A 20,374-nucleotide genomic window follows, 5' to 3' on the forward strand; every position below is an offset into this window, starting at 1 on the left:
ATTATCACATTTCAATTTTGTTTTTATGTGAATCAATAAGTTCAAATATCAACGTCTAGAAATCATCCAAATTAGTGCGTTTTTTACAAGCTCTTGATGACAATCAAAATAAAATTGAAATGTCATAATTTTTTATACGTGCATAGATAAAATGATGTAGATCATGTCCAACGGTTTTATTTTGACCTTTAAATTTTATATTTTTATTTATTAAATTTTTAAAAATGGAGGCATTTGAACCCTCCTCTTCATTTATTAATATGATTTTTCTCCACAATAACATAAAATCTCCTTAGAATTTTGAAGTTTGTGTATCTGCACTTGGTGATAAGAGGGATGGGAATGATGTCCTCCTTTTTTTTATTAGCTTATCGTGTATGAATATGGGGTCAAAAAATCTTTTAGGTGAAGTCTTAGGGCAAATTTACTAAAGCGACCAATCCTCAAGCTGGGCAGTATTAAATTTGGGCAAAGTTAATTTTATGAAAAATTGTTGCTGACTTTGTGAAATTTACAAGATGAATTAACTATGGACCTAATGTCTAAAATGCAAAGAATGAAATCAATGTAACTTTTCTAAAAAAAAAAATCCTCTGATAAAGTTGTACCAGTACGTGTATAACTAGGAAGCCTCTGATAGAGTTGTGTAAGTCATTGTGCAGTACCAATAAAAAAAATTAATGAAATTAGTCCTTCAATTTTTAAAAAAATAATATTTTAATTAAAAAACTTATATAATGTCATTTATTAATAGTAAAGGAGGAGGGTTCTAATACCTTGTGTCTTTCATACCTTATCATACCTCATATTTTATATCTTCTTTTTCAAAATCTAAATTGTCGATCTGAATGTTCAACATGATATATATATACTAAAATATGGTTAGAGATGAATTTTTATAATTTTTTTACTATTTTTTAAGATGGGTAGAAAATCACTGTTTTTTGAACTGTTCAAAAACAGTGATATTGTATCTATCTTAAAAAATAGTAAAATAATTCCAAAAAATATATAATTTCATCTTCATGCATATTTTAGTATAAATATTATGTTAAACGGTTCGGATCGACAATTTGAAATTTAAAAATTAAGATATAAAATATGAGGTAGAATGATGTATGAAAAAAATGAGACATTAAAACCCTCCTCACAATAAAGTTGGTGGTATTAATATCAGCTCCCCCTCCTCACAGTAAAGTTGGTGGTATTAATATCGGCTTACATATGCAGTGGTTGCCCTAAAAGCTTGGAGGGACCCTTTTTAAAAAATAAAAAAATTCCATTCGATAAACATTGGCAAGAGACTGAGAGAGACAGAGAGAGAGAGAGCAACCTTGGCAAGTTTTTAAAACAAAAAAAAAAACAAAGAGAGACTTACCAGCCATTGCCAATAGAGAGATGGGTGATAGTAGTCTCTTTTCAACTGAGCAGGCAAGGGGAAGAGTTACATACAGGCTATATGCTTGCACTATTCTAGCTGGAATATGCATGATACTATACTACAGATCAACCCACTTACCAGCCACATGGCAAGAAGGAAGATGGACATGGATAGGGCTTTCCCTAGCCGAGCTCTGGTATGCATTTTACTGGATCATCACCCAGTCGGTACGCTGGAACCCGGTGTATCGCCGCACCTTCAAAGAGAAACTTTCACAGAGGTTTTCTCTTTAAACACCTCTTCATCACTTGAATCTTTGTGCCATCCTATTTAATTTTACAATTTTTCGTTTTTAATTCTCATCATCTAATGGTCCAGACAATTACCCTGGTTATCATATTTGGATATATTAAGTGCTAATAGAAACAGTTCAAAGCATAAATTGATCCAAAATAATGTTCAAGAACATAATTCTTCAGTGAAGAGCAACTTTTCTTTTCTTAAACCCAAAGTCATAACAAAAAGTCCCTCTAATTCTCAAACCCAAAGCCTGATGTCAAAGTTACAGGAGAGCAATTTGCTGGAATATGCATGATACTGTACTACAGACAGGTCCCAAACCATTTGGATCATTTGGTCAATTTTTTTTATATCTATGGAAGCACTTTTTTTAGCACTAGCTTACAGTTGTTTTCATATCATTTGAATAAGCAGTTTCACCAACTTTCATGACAAAGTTGCTCTGATTTTTTTTCACTCTCTTTACCAAGTTTAAGAATTTTGATAAACCGCTCGATAGAACACCATATATATATAAAAGCATATATATTTTCATAATTTTTCCTACGTCCAATATTTTCGATAAACCGCTCCATGCTATATTTGATCAAATTTAACAGAACTTCAATTTCCATAAAAAAAAGTCAGTTTTGAATAAAAAGCCACAATTGATCCAAAATTCCAAATATATATACACAATGATTCCAAATAACATATTTGAAAATGAATTATTGGATGGCATCGACCAATGTGTGACACATGCACCTATACAAACTATTGTTCTAATTTTCTATTCGTCTTTTAACTGTTACAAACCTCAAAATTCAAACATTTGTACATATATTCCCCAAATAGCATGTAAACCTGCTATGTAATCTGAGTAGAACTAGAGTACATATTCTTAAGCTGACCAAACTTCTAACACCAAAACTTATTATATCGGCTTCACATGATGAGTTAATATATACATTTTTTAGTGTTGCATTTATATGTAAAATTCATAAATTTTGAAATTAATTTATTATAAAGTCAAGCGGTTAAAAAACAATAAAAAACGTACATGCTGGAAATTAACTTATAATTTTTTTTTATTGCTGGGTTTTATACTAAATTTATTTGAAAATTTATAAATTTCACATGTATATCACTCGTGAAGTAGATTGGTTTCAATGGTTTGAAGCCAATCTAATAGATTTTGAGTTAAAGCTCACCAGGACTTAACACCTTAGTTCTACTCATGTAATCCATATACTGGATTTGATAGAATTGCTGGAATTCTCCAAAAAGTTCCCGGTCTGCATAGGTTTTCCTGAACATAAAATTATTTAACACTTTTGGAGCAGATACGAAGAAAGACTACCAAATGTGGACATATTTGTATGCACAACCGATCCCTTTGCAGAGCCTCCGAGTCTTGTAGTATCAACAGTTCTCTCATTCATGGCATACAATTATCCACCAGAGAAATTGAATATTTATCTTTCTGATGATGGTGGCTCCATTTTGACATTTTATGCGATGTGGGAAGCATCTCAGTTTGCCAAGTATTGGATTCCGTATTGCAAAAGGTACAAGGTAGAGCCCAGAGCCCCAGCTGCATATTTCTCCTTAGCAGATGGTACCAACAACACGCCAAACCATGAGTGGTTAGATATGAAGGTATGTGAAACATAAACTTTAATTTTTTCATAGAAACCTAAACTGTCAGATGAATTTGCCAGAAATTGAAAGACAACGACAAAACCAGCAATTATGAACAATAGAAAGAGAATTTCATATGAATCAGCCTCTATCTGGAGTTCAAATCTAAAGTGCAAGGATGCATGGAATTTTTTGCATCCCTGGTAAGCAATCCAACTGTGGGGCTGATTCACATCCCCAAGGATTCTAACCCAAATTGCATTCTTTGGCATGTTTATTTTCCCCCCTAAAAAGATGAGTCAGTTTTCTGGAAGTTGTGCAGAAAACCATTGCTCTGGGGACACAGCTGCTTGATTTCATCCTTGACTTACAATTTTAAATTGTCAAATTTGTTTGACAGTTTTGGTTTCTATAAGAAATTTATAAAAAAATTTCTTGATAAAAAATCCTACCAAAGCAGTACCAATTCATAGAAGTGCTGTATCAGTAACCTATCTGCAACAGATCATTTTGGTAACATACCGACATATGTGTTGATGAATAAACTTAATTTGTCATTAAATTCGTGACTGCACAGTGGACAGATTTAATGCTGTTTTAAATGATAATTTGAAAGGGCAATTCTAGATTATTCTAGACAAATGAGGAGTCTATTTAACGTGTCTTGGAGTCTAATTTCTGATGGTTCAAGTCTCAAGCCGTTTGGAGTTCCCTATAATAAGTTATTGGAGGTTTAGTAACCAAGGGTCAGAATTAAGGGTTGTTGTTTAGAATTCTGTTTCTCATTTATTTTGTGTACGAATTTTAAGAGTTTACTTTAATGGTAAGAGTCTATAAATTGAGTTGTGTCCTGTGAAGAATGTAAGAGAGAAAATACAAAAGATAGTTTGAATAATAAAAGAGTTATTTGAGAATTGTGTCTCTCTTCCATCCACCGAAATATATATCAAATACTAACAAATTAGTATCAGAGCCTCATTGGAAATTACCACTAGAAATCCAAATGTCTCATTCCAATACCCAATTCTAACCAAAACTAACTATGATCAATGGTCGTTGCGAATGAAGGCCATTATTGGCGCTCATGGCTTGTGGAGCATTATCGAAAACGGGATTGAAGAGTCCGAAGATGATAGCGCACTGACGGTAGCCGAGTTAAATGCTTTGCGAAAGAAAAGAAGTGGAGATCAAACTGTGCTAAGTATCATCCATCAAGGATTGGATGACGACATGTTCGAGAAGATTGCCAATGAGACAAGTTCTAAGGATGCATGGGAGATTCTTAGAAATTCAGCAGTTGGAGTAGACAAAGTGAAGAAGGTGCGGCTCCAAACTTTAAGAGCTGAGTTTGAGTCGCTTGTGATGAAGGAGAGTGAGTTGGTTGGAGACTATTTTATTCGAGTATTGGCAGTGATGAATCAAATGAAGAGGCTTGGTGAAAAAGTACAAGATGTGAGAGTTGTAGAGAAGATATTGCGCTCTCTTAACGCAAAGTTCAATCATGTGGTGGTGGCAATCCATGACAGTTGATGAGTTGAGCGGGTCATTGTTGGCCCATAAAGAAAAAATGAAGAGAACTCAACAAGAGCTGCTCGAGGAGGCCTTACAAGCAAAGGCAACTATTAAGGAGGACAAAGCGATGTACGCGCAGCAAAATCGAGGAAGAGGACGCGGCCGTGGTGGTCGTGGGTTTGATCGCAGTGGAGGTCACGAACGTGGAAACAATTCTAAAGAAGAGGGTCAGCCGAGCCAACAGAATTGGCACGGTCGAGGACGTGGTCATGGGAGAGGTGGCCGGTCAAATTATTCAAATGTCGAGTGCTACAATTGCAGCAAGCTTGGGCACTATGCAAAAGAGTGCAAATCAAATGTCAAGTTCTATAATTGCGGTAAGTATGGGCACTATGCAAAGGAGTGCTATTCCGAGAAAAAGGTAGAAGAAAACACGAATCTAGTCTCGAAAGAGGAGACAAGAGAAGATAGTGTTCTCATGATGGCTTACAAAAATACCATTCCCGACAGCGACACGGTGTGGTATCTCGATACTGGCGCTAGTAATCACATGTGCGGGTTCTCATGATGGCTTTACAAACACCTCTTCGTGGAGATGCAAGAGATAGATGATGGGCATGTGTCATTTGGAGACACATCGAAGGTTCAAGTAAAAGGTCGAGGTAAAATCTGTTTTTCTCCAAAAGATGGTAAAGAAGGGTTGATTGAGGATGTCTATTATGTGTCCGACTTGAAGAGTAACATCCTTAGTATAGGGCAACTATTGGAGAAGGGACATTCGGTTTTCATGAAAGACCAGATGTTGCACTTAAAGGACAAAAAAGATCGATTGCTTGCACATGTAGAGATGGCCAAGAATCAAATGTACAAACTGAACTTAAGAAATGTGCGAGAAAAGTGTTTGCAAGTCAACATGGAGAAGGCTGAGCAGCGTTCCAGTTTGGTGGATGAATGGAGAGGAAAAGCAGAGGAACTGGAGATCCGACTTGAGGAGGTGCACGAATCAGAGAAGTGCAAGACAAAATCTCTTGCCTCAGCCATTCAACAACTAGAGGAGAAGGAGACATTGTTGCATGAGAAAGAAATTGAAATTCATACTTTGAAAGAGAAAATGGAGATGCAAGCTGCGAAGGAGGAGCAGCTGCTGGAGAAGTTGCATCAAGTAGAGTTGCAAGTAAATGTGGCAAGTAAGGCAATTGAAGAGGCAAGAACAGAGAGCTTGCAATTGAAGGACAGGTTGTTGGATAAGGAAAATGAGTTGTAGAGTATAACACAAAAGAATGAAGAGCTACAGACCCGTCAGTCAAAAACTGAAGAAATGATAGATGAGTTGAGTTCTCAGCTCAAGGAGGTGGTGACTGTAGAGAAAGCCCGAGAAATGCCTAAGGAAGCAAATCCCATGTTAGATGTAGAAATTGAGAAACCAAAAGTGGAGGAAGAAGAGTTTTTTCATAGGTGCAAAGATAATATTGAACAAGAAGGGGAGAATGGAGATGCAAAGGAAGAAGAGGAGGAGAGTAAAATGGCAAAGAGTGAGCCTCCACATGAGGAAAATGGTACAGAGGATGAGAAGGTGAATTTGAAATCTGGTAATGGTAATCAGGTTGTCAATGGATCAGGTTTGAATGACACGGGTAAAAAGGAGAGAACCGGTGCATGTGAAAAGCGAGGACCAAGCAGCTGACATCTTTACAAAGCCATTGTCCACAAGACTATTTGAGAAAATGAGAAATCTACTCGGCATGAAGGACAGAAGAGAATTAAGTTTAAGGAGGGGTGTTGATGAATAAACTTAATTTGTCATTAAATTCGTGACTGCACAGTGAACAGATTTAAGGCTGTTTTAAATGATAATTTGAAAGGGCAATTCTAGATTATTCTAGACAAATGAGGAGTCTATTTAACGTGTCTTGGAGTCTAGTTTCTGATGGTTCAAGTCTCAAGTCGTTTGGAGTTCCCTATAATAAGTTATTGGAGTTTTAGTAACCAAGGGTCAGAATTAAGGGTTGTTGTTTAGAATTATGTTTCTCATTTATTTTGTGTACGAATTTTAAGAGTTTACTTTAATGGTAAGAGTCTATAAATTGAGTTGTGTCCTCTGAAGAATGTAAGAGAGAAAATACAAAAGATAGTTTGAATAATAAAATAGTTATTTGAGAATTGTGTCTCTCTTCCCTCCACCGAAATATATATCAAATACTAACAATATGTGCAACCTTAATTAAATAATTAACTTTCTGTATATTTGGATAGTCTAACTAGATGGAAATAAATAATTAACTTTCTGTATATTTGGATAGTCTAACTAGATGGAAATACCAGTACACTAATTAATATGCATGCATGCAGATTTTATACGAGGAACTGACAAACCGTATAGACTCCATATTAGCGTCGGGCAAGGTCCCTGAAGAGTTAAAGGCAAATCACAAAGGATTTATTCAATGGACACCTGAGATGACTTCAAAAAATCACCCCCCTATTGTTCAGGTAACAACCATTACAACGCACCCATTTGAAAGTGTTTGTAATGATTATTTTAATAAAAAATATAAATAATTATAAGGAAACAATTCACTTAACAATTATTTATCTTGCAAATTTTGACAATAATTAAAATAAAATTCAAAATTTTAAATCCAACATTATAATCATGATCTATATGGTGCAACATCTCATGCCTATTATAATATGATAGATTTGGTGCATGTTTTACTCATCAAGTGATTTGAACTTTTCACTGATTTAAAGTTAACTGCTCTTGATACATCATAAAGTGATACTCAAATTGCATGACATCTGTTAGTATGTATCTACACATCAAACAACATACCGTAATTTTTTTTTTTTTCAATCTTATTTTTATTTGAAATGATTGTCAAGTCATCCCTCCCCTTATTATAATTATGTTTACTGATTGAAGCAACTCCCCAAATCCCCCCCCCCCCCCCCCCCCACACACACACACACACACACACAGCCCACAGTCATTTCATTTAACACCCTTGACTTTTGGGTAAAAATGACAACAATATAAACTTGATCATTTTTCATGCCAAAGTTAAAAGTGCTGGATAAAATTTAACGGTTGGGAGGAGAGGGGTTTGACACTATTAACAAAACATGTTTGAGGTCTCCTATCATTTCCATTTTGGTCAGCATTGTCAGTTAGAATTAACAGAAAAATTGTTTATATTTGAAGACTTAAATTTTCGGAATTGTTATTCTATTTCATTTTTATTATCATTATCCTTATTATTTGTGGTGTGGAGGGTGGTTGCCCTGAATTTGTCATTTTCTTAACAACATGAACTTGAGCTAAATCATTGACTAAATGATTAAAATTTTGAATAATTGATTTTCCTTTGCCCTTGTTAGATACTAATTGATGGAAAGGACCCCGATGCACTTGACAATGATGGTAATGCATTACCCACAATGGTGTACATGGCACGTGAAAAGAACCCTGAATATCATCACAACTTTAAAGCAGGGGCCATGAACTCTCTGGTATGCAATTCTTTATGTCAATACCTCTTCCAAAAATAAGATGATAAACTCCCACCTAAAAAGCTTAAATGCAGATAAGAGTGTCATCAGTTATAAGCAACAGCCCAATAATCCTAAATGCGGATTGTGACATGTACTCAAACAATTCTGATTCGATCAGAGATGCATTGTGCTTCTTTCTAGATGAAGAGAAGGGTCACGACATTGCCTTTGTGCAATATCCACAGAACTATAGCAACCTGACAAAGAATGATACTTATGGAAATACCCTCAGTGTTATAAATGAGGTTTGGTTATTACACAAGCATATCTTTCAAATGTTTTGCCTTATTGTCTTGAAAAAGAAAGATAACCAGAAATAAATATAATTGAATAATCTAAGGTGGAGATGCAAGGCTACGATAGCTGGGGTGGCCCACCATACATCGGCACCGGATGTTTCCACAGGAGAGAGATCCTCTGTGGCACAAAGTACACAAAGGACTACAAGGAAGACTGGAATAGAGGGTCTAAAAGGAACCCAGGAGTTGATATCAGAGAATTAGAAGAGAAAGCTGAATCTCTAGCTACTTGCACCTATGAGCTAAACACCTTGTGGGGACATGAGGTCTTTCTATCAATTAATCTTTCTCAAACAAAAAAAAAAAAAAAAAAAAAAAAAAAGGGAAAAGGAAAAGGGCATTAACACAAGAAATGCAGGTTGGCTTGAAATACGGTATTGCGGTGGAGGATACTATAACAGGCCTAATGATCCAATGTAGAGGATGGAAATCCGTGTACTATAGCCCTGCACAGAAAGGGTTCCTAGGAGTGGGTCCAACAACACTGGCACAGACAGTACTACAACACAAGAGATGGTCTGAAGGAAACTTGCAGATCTTTCTTTCCAAGTATTGTGTCTTCATCTATGGTTATGGGAAGATAAAGATAGGGCTCCAGATGGGTTATTGCATCTATAACTTGTTGGGCGCAAATTCTGTCCCTACTCTCTACTATGTCATAGTTCCTTCCCTTAGCCTCCTCAGAGGCATTTCATTATTTCCAAAGGTATGGTAAATTTTTTCACTTTTTTTTTTTCTGAAAAAAAACCAAATGGAAAATTGTAAGAATACCTACACTGACGAATACCAACAGCCAAATTCAGGTACCAGTAGCAACCGAAATTGGATGCATCTACTATAAATTCCTGCCTATTTAACATCAGAAAACAGATTTATAACAACTGAAAACTTGGATTCAGAACATTACCTGGTATTTCTAACCTAATCTTCACTCAAAATGCTAATTCAGATGACAAGCCCATGGTTCATACCTTTTTCCTATGTCATGGTCGGGAAACAAATCTACAGCCTGATAGAGGCACTACTAACAAAAGAGATTACAGTACGAGGTTGGTGGAACCTACAGAGAATGTGGCTTATAAAACTGCTCACCTCATACCTATATGGAACCCTGGCTGCATTTTTGAAAACTTTAGGAGTCAGCAAAATGGGATTCACACTTACCACAAAGGTCAGCGGAGAAGATTCGTTGAAAAGGTATGAGCAGGAGATCATAGAGTTTGATACATCTCCGTTGACTCTGGATATCATAGTTTCGGTTGCCTTGCTCAATTTGGCATGCTTGGTTGGTGCAACAAGTCTTGCAGTGATGGAGGGATGGGCTGGTGTTTTAGAGAGGTACTTTCTTCAGATTGTGCTTTCTGGGTTAGTAGTGGCAGTAAATGTGGTGATATACGAAGGGCTTTTGTTAAGGAATGATAAGGGCAGTATTCCTTGGTCAGTTACACTTACCTCACTTGGGGTTGTGATGCTGGTGTGTCTAGTACCTATTGTTTAAAGCCATATAATTAGCTAGCAGTGTTCTTTAAGTGCCCAGAATTCTTATTTAAATGCAAAGGTGTAATGATGCCTTACATTGAACAATGAAAGCTTGTCAAATTGACTCGAGTGACTCTTCCTTCTTTTCTTTTCTTTTTTTATTTATGATTCTCCTAAAAGTAAGAGTGCTTAGAAATGTTTTATCAGATATTTATCAGCACAGAAACCAGCTATATGTTCAGGGGAAAAAAAAACTTCAATAACTTACTATTGAAAGGATGTAATCCTAACGAGAAATGCACGAGTTAAAAAGAAAAACCAAAAAAACAAAAAGAAAAAGAGAATAGAGGTCTTTGCCTTGCTGTGGTTTCTTCACTGACAACTAGGTAAGCTTCACATTTAACCGGAATCAATCTAGGCAGTATTTATTGTTTTTGGCAGTACATTAGGTCAAAATTATATTAGAAGACATGCTCAAACTATTACTGACATAAAGTAAGATGGTTAAGGAAAGATACTCATAGGGTAAACATATGTAAGAAGATATCTTTTATAAAACATGGAGCATGTAACAGATCTAAATAAAGGTTCCTGTCACATACAAATTTGTTTTAGCGAAGTGGCTGAGCCAGGCGGGCTGCAAATGCTCCGTCCATGCAACGCTTTACTGGATTCCAGAATAGAAGCTATTTTCTGAGAAAATATCTGATGGGACCAATCCATGTGTAGGTTATACAGTAAACTCCTACATCAGACACGTATTGGTCAGCGCCACAAGCTAAATTTAATAAGAGGTAGATATAAGCGGAGTAATTGCAGTCAGTTGGAATTTAAGTTTTTGTTTACTTCCTTTTAAATTAATTTAAAATAATAAGTGATCAAATACTTGTTAAATTTCAGGTAACAACAAAGTGGTCCAACATGAAAATTAACTTTTCCAAAGTAAAATTGTTGGGCTTCAATGTTTTGATGGTGATATGCGACTTTCTGTAATAACATAAAGAAAAATATTAATAGCGCAAATTACTCATATGAGGCAAAAGTAACAAAAAAGGACAAACCTCTCTGAAGAAAAGACAGGACTCTCCCCTTGTTTTTGCAGGATCAACTGAGCAAGTACTAAATACAAGTACCCCCACCTGGCTTCACCAACCTACAATGAATTCACAATGAATCAAAGAAGAAGAATACAAGGCAGAACTTGCATAGAAGTTGCTTTGTACATCCTTATACATTTATCCTCCTTTTCCTCCAAATTACAGCAATTCATGCATATAAATTGCTTGTAGACAAATCTTAAAGGAGAATATATATGTGGACATATGACATATGAGAGTGAGAGTAACAGAGGGAGAAAAAGAGAAAGACCTCATTAACAACAGCATAAGATGGAATATTTAACTTCAAAATATCGAAGAATCCAATCCGTAATATCTGAAAATTGATAGTATATATTGGCTTAAATACTATAAAATTGAATCTGTTGTTAACTTTTTATAATGTCAAGAGTAATCAAATGCCTCCATACTTGGTCCCCCACATGTCTAAGAACTGGAATGACAAAATAAACCCATTAAATTTGACCTTTATCACTTTCCCTCTATAGATATCAAAGAACTATGTGACTTTGGTTCCATTGTTATGGGCATGAAGAGGTTCATTAATGTTGACTGATCTGAGCAATTCCTGTGTGTGTTTTTAATCTTTTTTTGCTCTCTTGATGCCACTCAAAACAAACCTTTTACATGCATGTAAAGAGAGCGATATCTAGGTCACATCTAAGGTTTTGTTTTGTCATTTGGTTCATAGATTTTTAATTACTAATGTTTCAATGAATGGATGTATAATTGATCCACAAAATATGAAGGCCTTTGAATCCACCTCATTTAACAAATATTTCAAATTACTTGTAGACGTAAGGGTTCCATATCACTAAAGACCCTTTTTCATTGCATAGAGATAAGATCAGGTGATAAAAATAACACCTCCACCTGACAGTGCCCCCAACAATTTCAGTCACCTAGAAGAGGTTACATTCTTATCAACTCAAAGAAATAGAAAATAAGAGAAGATTAAAAGGATGAGTAACCAATGAAATGAAAATGTAATGCATCATTACCAGTCTAATATCTCTATTATCCAGTTCCCCAGTTCTAAACCCTAGAGTTCTCTCAACATAACCCATCTCATTCTTCCCTGAACCTTTTCCCTTTGCATTCAACAAATCAGCAAACGCCCTGCCCCTTTCTATCCTTAATAGCCTAACTGCTGCAACTGTTCCAAATAATTAACAAAACAATGAGGAAATAAACGTAGATGCCCAACTTATCTCTTACAGCTAGAAAGGAATTAAATTAATAAATAGCAGGAAAAGTAATAGCTGAATCAATTGTTCCAGCATTTCACAATACGGATGTTAGTACAACCGAAGGCAAGTAATAGCAATTCCTCTTGCAAAGTTTGACACTACTTGTTAAGATCATATTACACAAATGGTCATCTCCCTAAGGCTTAAAAGTTCTTATCTAGTCCTAAATAATGATGTATACCAATTCGGTCCTTTCTTCATTTCATATAAAGAGAGAATTGAAAAAGAAAAAGTTCTTTGTTAAAGGGCATGTAAAGATAAGGCATCTCTAACCAATTTCAAGATAAAATACAAGCAGCAATGTTTAAGGCTAAAATGAGGATTTAAACTCATTAACAGGCCCTCACCGGCTCTATGAGGAGAAACCTCTTGATTTATGTTTTGCATTTTTCTCTTCGTGACAGAAGGAGGCCTTGGAGCTCGATCTTTCTCACAAAAACAACAATAGAATTTATAAAAAAAGGAAAAAAGAAATGAAACCAATTGCCAGTAGTCTTCCCGCCACTTCGGACACATCAAGAGGCACCTTACCGATGGATTGGTCGGATCTTCTCCGAGAGTTGTGCGGAGTCGATACACTTGAGGCAGCGACCACTCCGGGGGTAGCGAGAGAACTAGATTTGATTGCATGTGAGAAATTTGAGCGAGAGGCAGCGAATTGAGTGTAAGAGTGAGGGAAGAGAGAGACAACTCCCTCCAATTTTCTGCTTTCCTTCTCTGCACAGATATTTCAGTAGAGAAGCATAGTAGCAGAGTAGCAGCCTAGTAGGTGATATGGTTTTCGTCTGGTAGAGAACCTGTGGAACTATTGTGAAAGAAATTGGGCTGGATATTTCAATTTTAAAACCAGGTTAAAGGCCCAAAGAGGCCTCTATTAATACTTAATAGGCTACATCTGTTGACATTATTCAGATGGAAGCGTCTAATTGTCCACAGCCTTTTGTCCACCATTTGTCCACAGCTTTGACTTGCGCGAATACTGTAAAATTACTTCTACATGTTGTATAATTATACAATATATCACATAAAATATATCACTTAATCACAAAACATCCAGCAACTATTTGAAGTGGTCTCATGATAGTTAGAAAAAGATTGCAACTTGCACAACATAACAAAATAAATGTACTTTCAAACTGTACTTTCGGAAATTACAGTTATAGGAAGTTATTGGCAGTTAGAGTTAGTTATTAGCGGTTATTAGCACTGGGTTGAATCTTGTATACTGTAAAATTGAATATTGTATACTGTAAAATTGAATATTATATACTGTAAAATTGAATATTGTATACTGTAAAATTGAATCTTGTATACAGTAAAATTTCCAATTGAATCTTGTATACTGTAAAATTGAATCTTCTATACAGTAAAATTTACAATTGAATCTTGTATACTGTAAAATTGAATCAGCAGAACTGTAAAATTGAATCTTGTATACAGTAGAATTTTCAATTGAATATTGTTCGGATGAGTAAGAAGCCTTTCTATCATCTTTTTCTTCCAGATTTTCACAAAATGAATACTGTAAAATTACAAGATAAATGCTGTAAAATTAACAAATAAATACTCCATATCGCCTTTCTATCATCTCTTTCCTCCAGATTTTCACAAGGTGAATACTATAAATTGACAAGATGAATACTGTAAAATTAACGGGACAATACTATAAAATTAACAGATCAATACTCCATATCGCCTCTCTATCATATCTTTCTTCCAGATTTCCACAAGATGAATACTGTAAAATGACAAGATGAATACTGTAAAATTAACAAGGAAATACTGTAAAATTAACAGATTAATACTCCATATCGCCTCTCTATCATCTATTTCCTCCAGATTTCCACAAGATGAATACTGTAAAATGACAGATGAATACTGTAAAATTAACGGGGCAATACAGTAAAATTAACAGATCAATACTCCATATCGCCTCTCTATCATCTCTTTTCTCCAGATTTCATTTGAAATGCTAGATCTGTTACTGCATACAACGAAAACAACAAATTCAACAGAAATAACTTACTAGATTTGAATTTTGCCGTGCTCTTCAACAAAAACAACTTCTATTCGATCGCGCTCCATGATTGAAGGTTCCATTGCGATTATGTATAAAAAACGAGATCGAGTCAGTAATCTCAATTAAAATCGACATTGCAAAGGAAAAATGAATCAGAAATGTACAATATTTCTTACCAAAGCTTGAAACAATGCATTCACTGTTCGGAGTAGCGAGTCGAAATCGAACCAGTACTTGATTGAAGCAAATGAAGGACAGAGACAAATGAAGAGCGAAGGGCTTGATTGAAGCAAATCGAACCAGGTTAATCGAAGCCGTTGCGACCGTTGCTGCCGTCACTGTGTGTCGCTCGAAGGAGGATCGAGCAAAGAAACGATGAATCTGAATTCTGGAGAGAGCCATGACTAATCGGAGAAGATAATTGAGAAAGAGAGATCGCTATTTTCAAGTGACGGAGAGAGAAATTGCCAATTTAAATGAAAATTGACAACGAAGGAAAGATTATTTCAATAACAGAAAGGACGAAGAGAGATCGCCAATTTAAATGAGAAATTGGTAACGAAGGAAAGATTTTATATATGGTATTTTGGGATAACAGTTAGAACCGTCAGAAGACTTATCCAGAAATAGCGTTGTGGACAGATGGTGGACAAAAGCCAGTGGACAAGAACCTTTTCTCTATTCAGATTAATGGTACTATGGTCCGCCTTCCTCGGCAATCTCAAAATATGCACGATATCTTATATATATCTAGTCGTACAATTAGTTCAGAAAAAATTGAAGACGACCTAACTGAGCTGGCTCTTTAAATTTTTATCTACAATCTTTCTTCTTTTTTTTATTAATGGAGCATTCCATGTACTCAGTTTGAAGCTTTCTTTCAATTCATCATTGTCACTGCAAACCAACTTGTAGGTAGAAAGTGCATTAATTCAGCTAGCTATAGCTTTCTTTTTTAATTGTCATTGTAAACCAAATTTCATCATTTTATGTTGGAGCTCTCATGATGCCTCAAAATGAAGCTTGATCTTTCTTTTTTTCATTTCAACTTTTAAATAACTAGCTATAGCTTTTTCGGACCATAAAAACTAAGTTATGAGATAAAAGTGAATTAATTCAGCTACGACTGCTATAGTTGTAATAGCTGATCGCTATTACTGCTACGTGCTACGCGTTATTGCTTCCGCTATGCTAGATGGACTTTTTTTTTTGCGATATACGTGGACTTCCGTGCTTCTGTTCCTGTTTCTGATACTATATGGTTTGTTCTGATAAATGCTAAACCGAACTATGTACTTCTATTCTTGTGATATAGTCTCTCATTCTATATCGAAAAATATTCAAATATTAATTATTCCTTTTGCTTGCTTCGTCTAGTATTCACTTGTAAAATTATTGTCATTCATTTTATTGAAAACTGATTTTATTTATTATAATATATAAAATGTTCAACTAGGTATACTGAGTTCATTTCACTTGTAAAATTAATTGGCTCTTCGTCTATTATAATTTGTAATACTATGAAGTATGAATTATTAAATAATATTACCTTGTAATATTTTTTTTTTCTTCTTATTCGCACGATTGAAAAAAAAATATAGATTTAGATTAGTTGTCATTTAGTTGTTATTTCTATTCTCCAATATTGATCATTTAATAATTAGTAGAAATATAAAATATAAATTTTTAAAAGAAAAAAAAAAGATATGAATAATAGCTTTTGCAAATAGCTACATTATTCATAATAGTCTTTTCTTTTGTCTCCTCGTTATACTGCTATAATTGTTATTTTAAACTTTAATAAGAAGTGATATTAATTACAAAATATCACTAAATTATTTTTCTAACAATTTTAATTAAAATAGACGTATAGATTATCAATTTTTTTATATCTAACATTAAATAAAAAATAATACGAATGTTCAAGTATTCTGAAAGATTTTAAAAATGTCTGTATTGTCAAAAATTTTAACGGCCAAGAAAAGATATGGGTCACTAAAATTTTCGGCGGCCGAGTAACATAAAAATTTGACTTCATTTATGTGGGTTCAGTCAAACCATTTTTTATATTTAAGGTTTTTTATTTAATTATAATTTTTTATATTTTTTCTATTAATATATTAGAAATATTTTATATATTTCTTCAAAAATAGATGGAATACTATATAATCTGATTTATTAGAAAGACTGCAATAAATAACCCGGATTAACATTTTTAAGACCATATTTTTTGTAGCTGTAAGAAAAATTGAAATATTTCTTTGTGTGTTAGTGAAAAAATTAAACATATTTTGAATTCTAATTATTCCACGATTGACATGGGACGAAGCAGTAAAAAGAGACATGAAGGAGTGGAATATAGCTAAGGAGTCGGCTTCGAACAGGAGCGCGTGGAAGCTAGCGATCCATGTACCATAAACATGACCTAGTGCTAATTAGGGATTATTTAGGGATAATATTATAGGTCTTAGGTCATAGGAGTAGAAATTTGAAGTCTAGGATGTAAGCTTAGGACTTTGACATCTACGATTAGGTAGAATATAGTTAATATTAGTATTAGTATTATTACTATCACTTTCACTCTTATTTTTATTACTTTTATTTTATGACTACTTTATTACTACTTATCTTTATTGTATGATTATAATTGGGTTTTATTTCTAGCATATCTCAACTCGTTTGGAACTAAAGGCTTGGTTGTTGTTGTTGTTGTTTGAATCCTAATTATTGATCTCGATTCAAAAGTCACTTCTGAGTAAATAAAAAAAATATTGTGGTCTATCTAGTACATTTAAATTCTAAAATAATTTATCTATTTTTAATTTTTTTTGAAAAAAAATCATTCCAACTGACAAATGTCAAAGATTTTTTTTGTTTTTTTTCGAAAATAGAAGGATCGCAATAATTTCTATATTTATCTAGAAATAATTTTTGAATCGAAATCAATAACTCAGATTCAGAAATTTTATTTTTTTCCTCAGTTACACACAAAAAGATATTTTATTTTTTCTTAAAGCTTTAAAAAATCCGGCCTGAGAAATGTTGATCCGGATTATTTATTTTATTCTTTCTAGTAAATCAAATGATATAGTATTACATCTATTTTTGAAGAAATAGATAAAATATATATTTTAGTAGAATAAATAAAAATATCATAAAAATTTCAAATTGAATAAAAAATAAAAAATATAAAAGTCATGAACCGCAAAACTAAAGAAATCAAGTGAAATTTTTGTGTTACTCAGTCGTCAAAAATTTCAGCGGTCCTATATTTGAATATTTATATTTTTTTTCTTTAATATTGGATATTAAAAAAAATTGGCATAGATTATAAGTATCAAATTTAGGATAAAAATGATAAAAATTAAACAATATATTTGAGTTGGATAGAAGTATTTTATATTTGAGTTAGCTGTAACACCGTGAAAAAAAAAATAAAATAAAATAAAATAAATTTCCTAAAACGTTATAACGTTTTTAAAACGTTATGTAACGTTTTCCACTGTAAAACTTGATGAAAAACGACGATTTTATGAAGGCTGGATTCAATTAAAACGTCATAACGTTTTCAGAAAACGTTATAACGTTTTATACACCAAATTATGCGTTTTATACACTATTTCCTGCGTTTTTCACTAGCTGAATCGTTATAACGATTTAACAAAACGTCATAACGTTTTATCCGATAAAGTGAGGGTTTATTTAGCAAAAATTCCTGTTCTCTCTCCTTCTTTCTCTTCCTCCTTTCCCCTTTTTCTCTTTGGCCGCCCCAACAGAGAGACACGAGAGAGAGATAGAGAGTGAGAGAGAGAGTCTGATTTCCCGCGGAATTGGCCGAAACTTGAGAAAATCGTAGAGGAGCTCAAATCTCGCCCCTTCCTCCACTTGGTTTGGTAATCCCTCTTCTCGTTTGCTCTATTTTCTCGTCCCTTGATTTTTAGGGTTTCGGTGAAACCCGACCAAATTGAACCAAACTCGAGAATCAATGTCTTTGTTGCTTCTTGAGCGTTATTTGATTGATTTCATGTCTCAATTCCAACTAAAACCCGAATGGTGAGATTATCCCAAATTGATTAGGGTTTTGAACCAACTTTCGAACGAATTGAATTGTAAATGACCGTGATTACGAGTTTGAGTGAATTGAGACTTCTGTATTGCTATCTATTCGATATAAACCCCAATTGAGAAGAAATGTGACTTAAACCCTAAAAAAAAGGGTGAATTGCAAGGGTAAGATGGTAAAACGTCCGAATTTGTTGAATTGACCGTTTACGAGTATTAGAATGCGATTGGGTATAGAAATTATGAAATATATTGAAATTGACTTGCTATGCCATGTAATTTAGGCCTAGACCCGATTGACCGAGGATTAGCGGATTAGAGGAGGTCGTCGAGTTTAGCGATACCGGATCCTACCCAAGTGCCCTACTTGATCAGGTGCGGGGGTTCACGGGATCTGTTTTGGATTCTATTACTTAGAATTAAATAACGGTACATGTATATATATATATGTGCTTATATATATATACCGATTGAATTGTTAATTGACTTATTGTGCATGACCTCATGTTGGATCTCTATTGTTAGCATTATTTGCAGCATTGCATGAAAATAAGTAATGATATAATTGAATTGATATGATATTATTGATCTAGCATGTTGGTATTGTTATTCGATTGATTGTTCTATCGTCTTGATAATTGAATGGAACCCCAGTACTGAAATGTGAAGAGGGCAGAGGATAAGTTAATTGTGAATGAAATGAGTGAATTGTAGGGACAATGTCTAGCTAGCTACTAGACTTTGTCTCAGGGCCCATATGCGCATACGGTGAATAACCCTAATTGTGGAGGGTATCGGTAACCAAGGAGAAAGGCAGAGCTAGGTTAACTGATACCAAAAAGGTAGCGTATAGCAGGAGGATTGAAACTGTGGATAATTGATTGTTATTGGTCTCTCTTTGGAAGAGTGACAACCCGTTGCATGATCGAGAGATATGCAATCCTAAATTGGAAATTGACGAATTGATATGGATGTTTGACTATAAACCAGACCAGAGAAATGTTAAGCCAAATGAGATGGATAGTCGATATCTATCAATTGTAACCGGACTTAGCAATTGTATCTGTTATACCAAACCATTCTATGAATTCTTCGATTTCATTTGATTGTGATATGAGTTAGATTTCAATTGCTTCTATATATGTTGCATATGCATTTCTTTTATCGAATTGTTGAATTGAAACTCGTTGCGGGTTTATTTAGTTCCGGTAATGGATTTCTTACAAATCCAGTAGCCCTGACTAAATTCCGCACTGAGAAAACGGTTGACAAGTTTTCTCACCCCCTATCCCCTCGGGGAACTTTATTCTTTCGTATGTGTTTGCAGGTAAACGCGAATAGAAGGGATTCGAGTGCTCGACCAGTGAGGTTTAAGCCGCATAGCGATAGGGTATGCCTCACATTGAGTCCATTTTGATGTCGATAGGGTTTTGGTATGGTATTTGTGTATAACCTTGTTATCGGACCGTGTCGAGTGGTTTTGTAAACCTAATTGTATATTAAACGTTTACTGTGATTTAATAGGAATTTTCTTTTATGTTTTAAACTGTGTATAAAATGTTAATGGGAATGGTTTATATTGATTTGGAAATATGGGGATCGATCGAGTTGAAATCGGGGAAGAGAAATGGTATAAAATGGGAATTGATTTGGGATTGTTTAATCTTTCGATTATATAGTTATTGCACGAATTTATACATATACTATTGAGTATAGTTTGATAATCTATAAATGTATTTGTATAAACATGATTTTAAATCGGATTAAATGATAAGTGGTGA

The 20,374-nt window shown here is 34.3% G+C and overlaps 2 protein-coding genes across 3 annotated transcripts; one reads left to right on the forward strand and one right to left on the reverse strand.

Moving 5' to 3' along the window:
* Nucleotides 1–1,295: 1,295 nt before the first annotated feature.
* Nucleotides 1,296–10,263, forward strand: LOC144558861 (cellulose synthase-like protein E6). The gene is made up of 8 exons (XM_078307765.1): nucleotides 1,296–1,661; nucleotides 3,004–3,319; nucleotides 7,163–7,303; nucleotides 8,192–8,323; nucleotides 8,398–8,610; nucleotides 8,706–8,930; nucleotides 9,023–9,370; nucleotides 9,614–10,263. The coding sequence occupies exons 1-8, from the start codon at nucleotides 1,399–1,401 to the stop codon at nucleotides 10,160–10,162; spliced, it is 2,187 nt and encodes a 728-aa protein (XP_078163891.1). The 5' UTR covers nucleotides 1,296–1,398; the 3' UTR covers nucleotides 10,163–10,263.
* LOC144558864 (uncharacterized) lies at nucleotides 9,829–13,295 on the reverse strand. Of its 2 annotated transcripts, none has more exons than XM_078307775.1 (8): nucleotides 13,043–13,295; nucleotides 12,859–12,940; nucleotides 12,263–12,417; nucleotides 11,512–11,577; nucleotides 11,205–11,296; nucleotides 10,746–10,888; nucleotides 10,240–10,628; nucleotides 9,829–10,151 (listed from the first exon to the last, which is right to left on the reverse strand). In XM_078307775.1, the coding sequence occupies exons 1-7, from the start codon at nucleotides 13,139–13,141 to the stop codon at nucleotides 10,618–10,620; spliced, it is 648 nt and encodes a 215-aa protein (XP_078163901.1). In that variant the 5' UTR covers nucleotides 13,142–13,295; the 3' UTR covers nucleotides 9,829–10,151; nucleotides 10,240–10,617. The 2 variants fall into 2 exon arrangements, with proteins under 2 accessions (XP_078163901.1, XP_078163902.1); XM_078307776.1 differs by having other exon boundaries at nucleotides 10,240–10,316; nucleotides 13,043–13,294.
* Nucleotides 13,296–20,374: the final 7,079 nt, after the last annotated feature.

The sequence above is a fragment of the Carex rostrata genome, chromosome 8 (assembly GCF_964058835.1).
Source record: "Carex rostrata chromosome 8, lpCarRost1.2, whole genome shotgun sequence".
In the NCBI taxonomy this organism is placed as follows: domain Eukaryota; kingdom Viridiplantae; phylum Streptophyta; class Magnoliopsida; order Poales; family Cyperaceae; genus Carex; species Carex rostrata.

Bases quoted from the DNA above. Each gene is read 5' to 3' on its own strand.
- LOC144558861 (XM_078307765.1), top strand. From the start codon at position 1,399: ATGGGTGATAGTAGTCTCTTTTCAACTGAGCAGGCAAGGGGAAGAGTT. The intron at 1,662-3,003 runs GTTTTCTCTTTA...CTTTTGGAGCAG, and splicing joins AAAGAGAAACTTTCACAGAG to ATACGAAGAAAGACTACCAA. The intron at 8,324-8,397 runs GTATGCAATTCT...GCTTAAATGCAG, and splicing joins CAGGGGCCATGAACTCTCTG to ATAAGAGTGTCATCAGTTAT.
- LOC144558864 (XM_078307775.1), bottom strand. From the start codon at position 13,141: ATGCAATCAAATCTAGTTCTCTCGCTACCCCCGGAGTGGTCGCTGCCT. The intron at 11,578-12,262 runs GTAATGATGCAT...ATCAATTTTCAG, and splicing joins ATAATAGAGATATTAGACTG to ATATTACGGATTGGATTCTT. The intron at 10,889-11,204 runs GTTTGTCCTTTT...TGTCTGATGTAG, and splicing joins CCTGTCTTTTCTTCAGAGAG to GAGTTTACTGTATAACCTAC.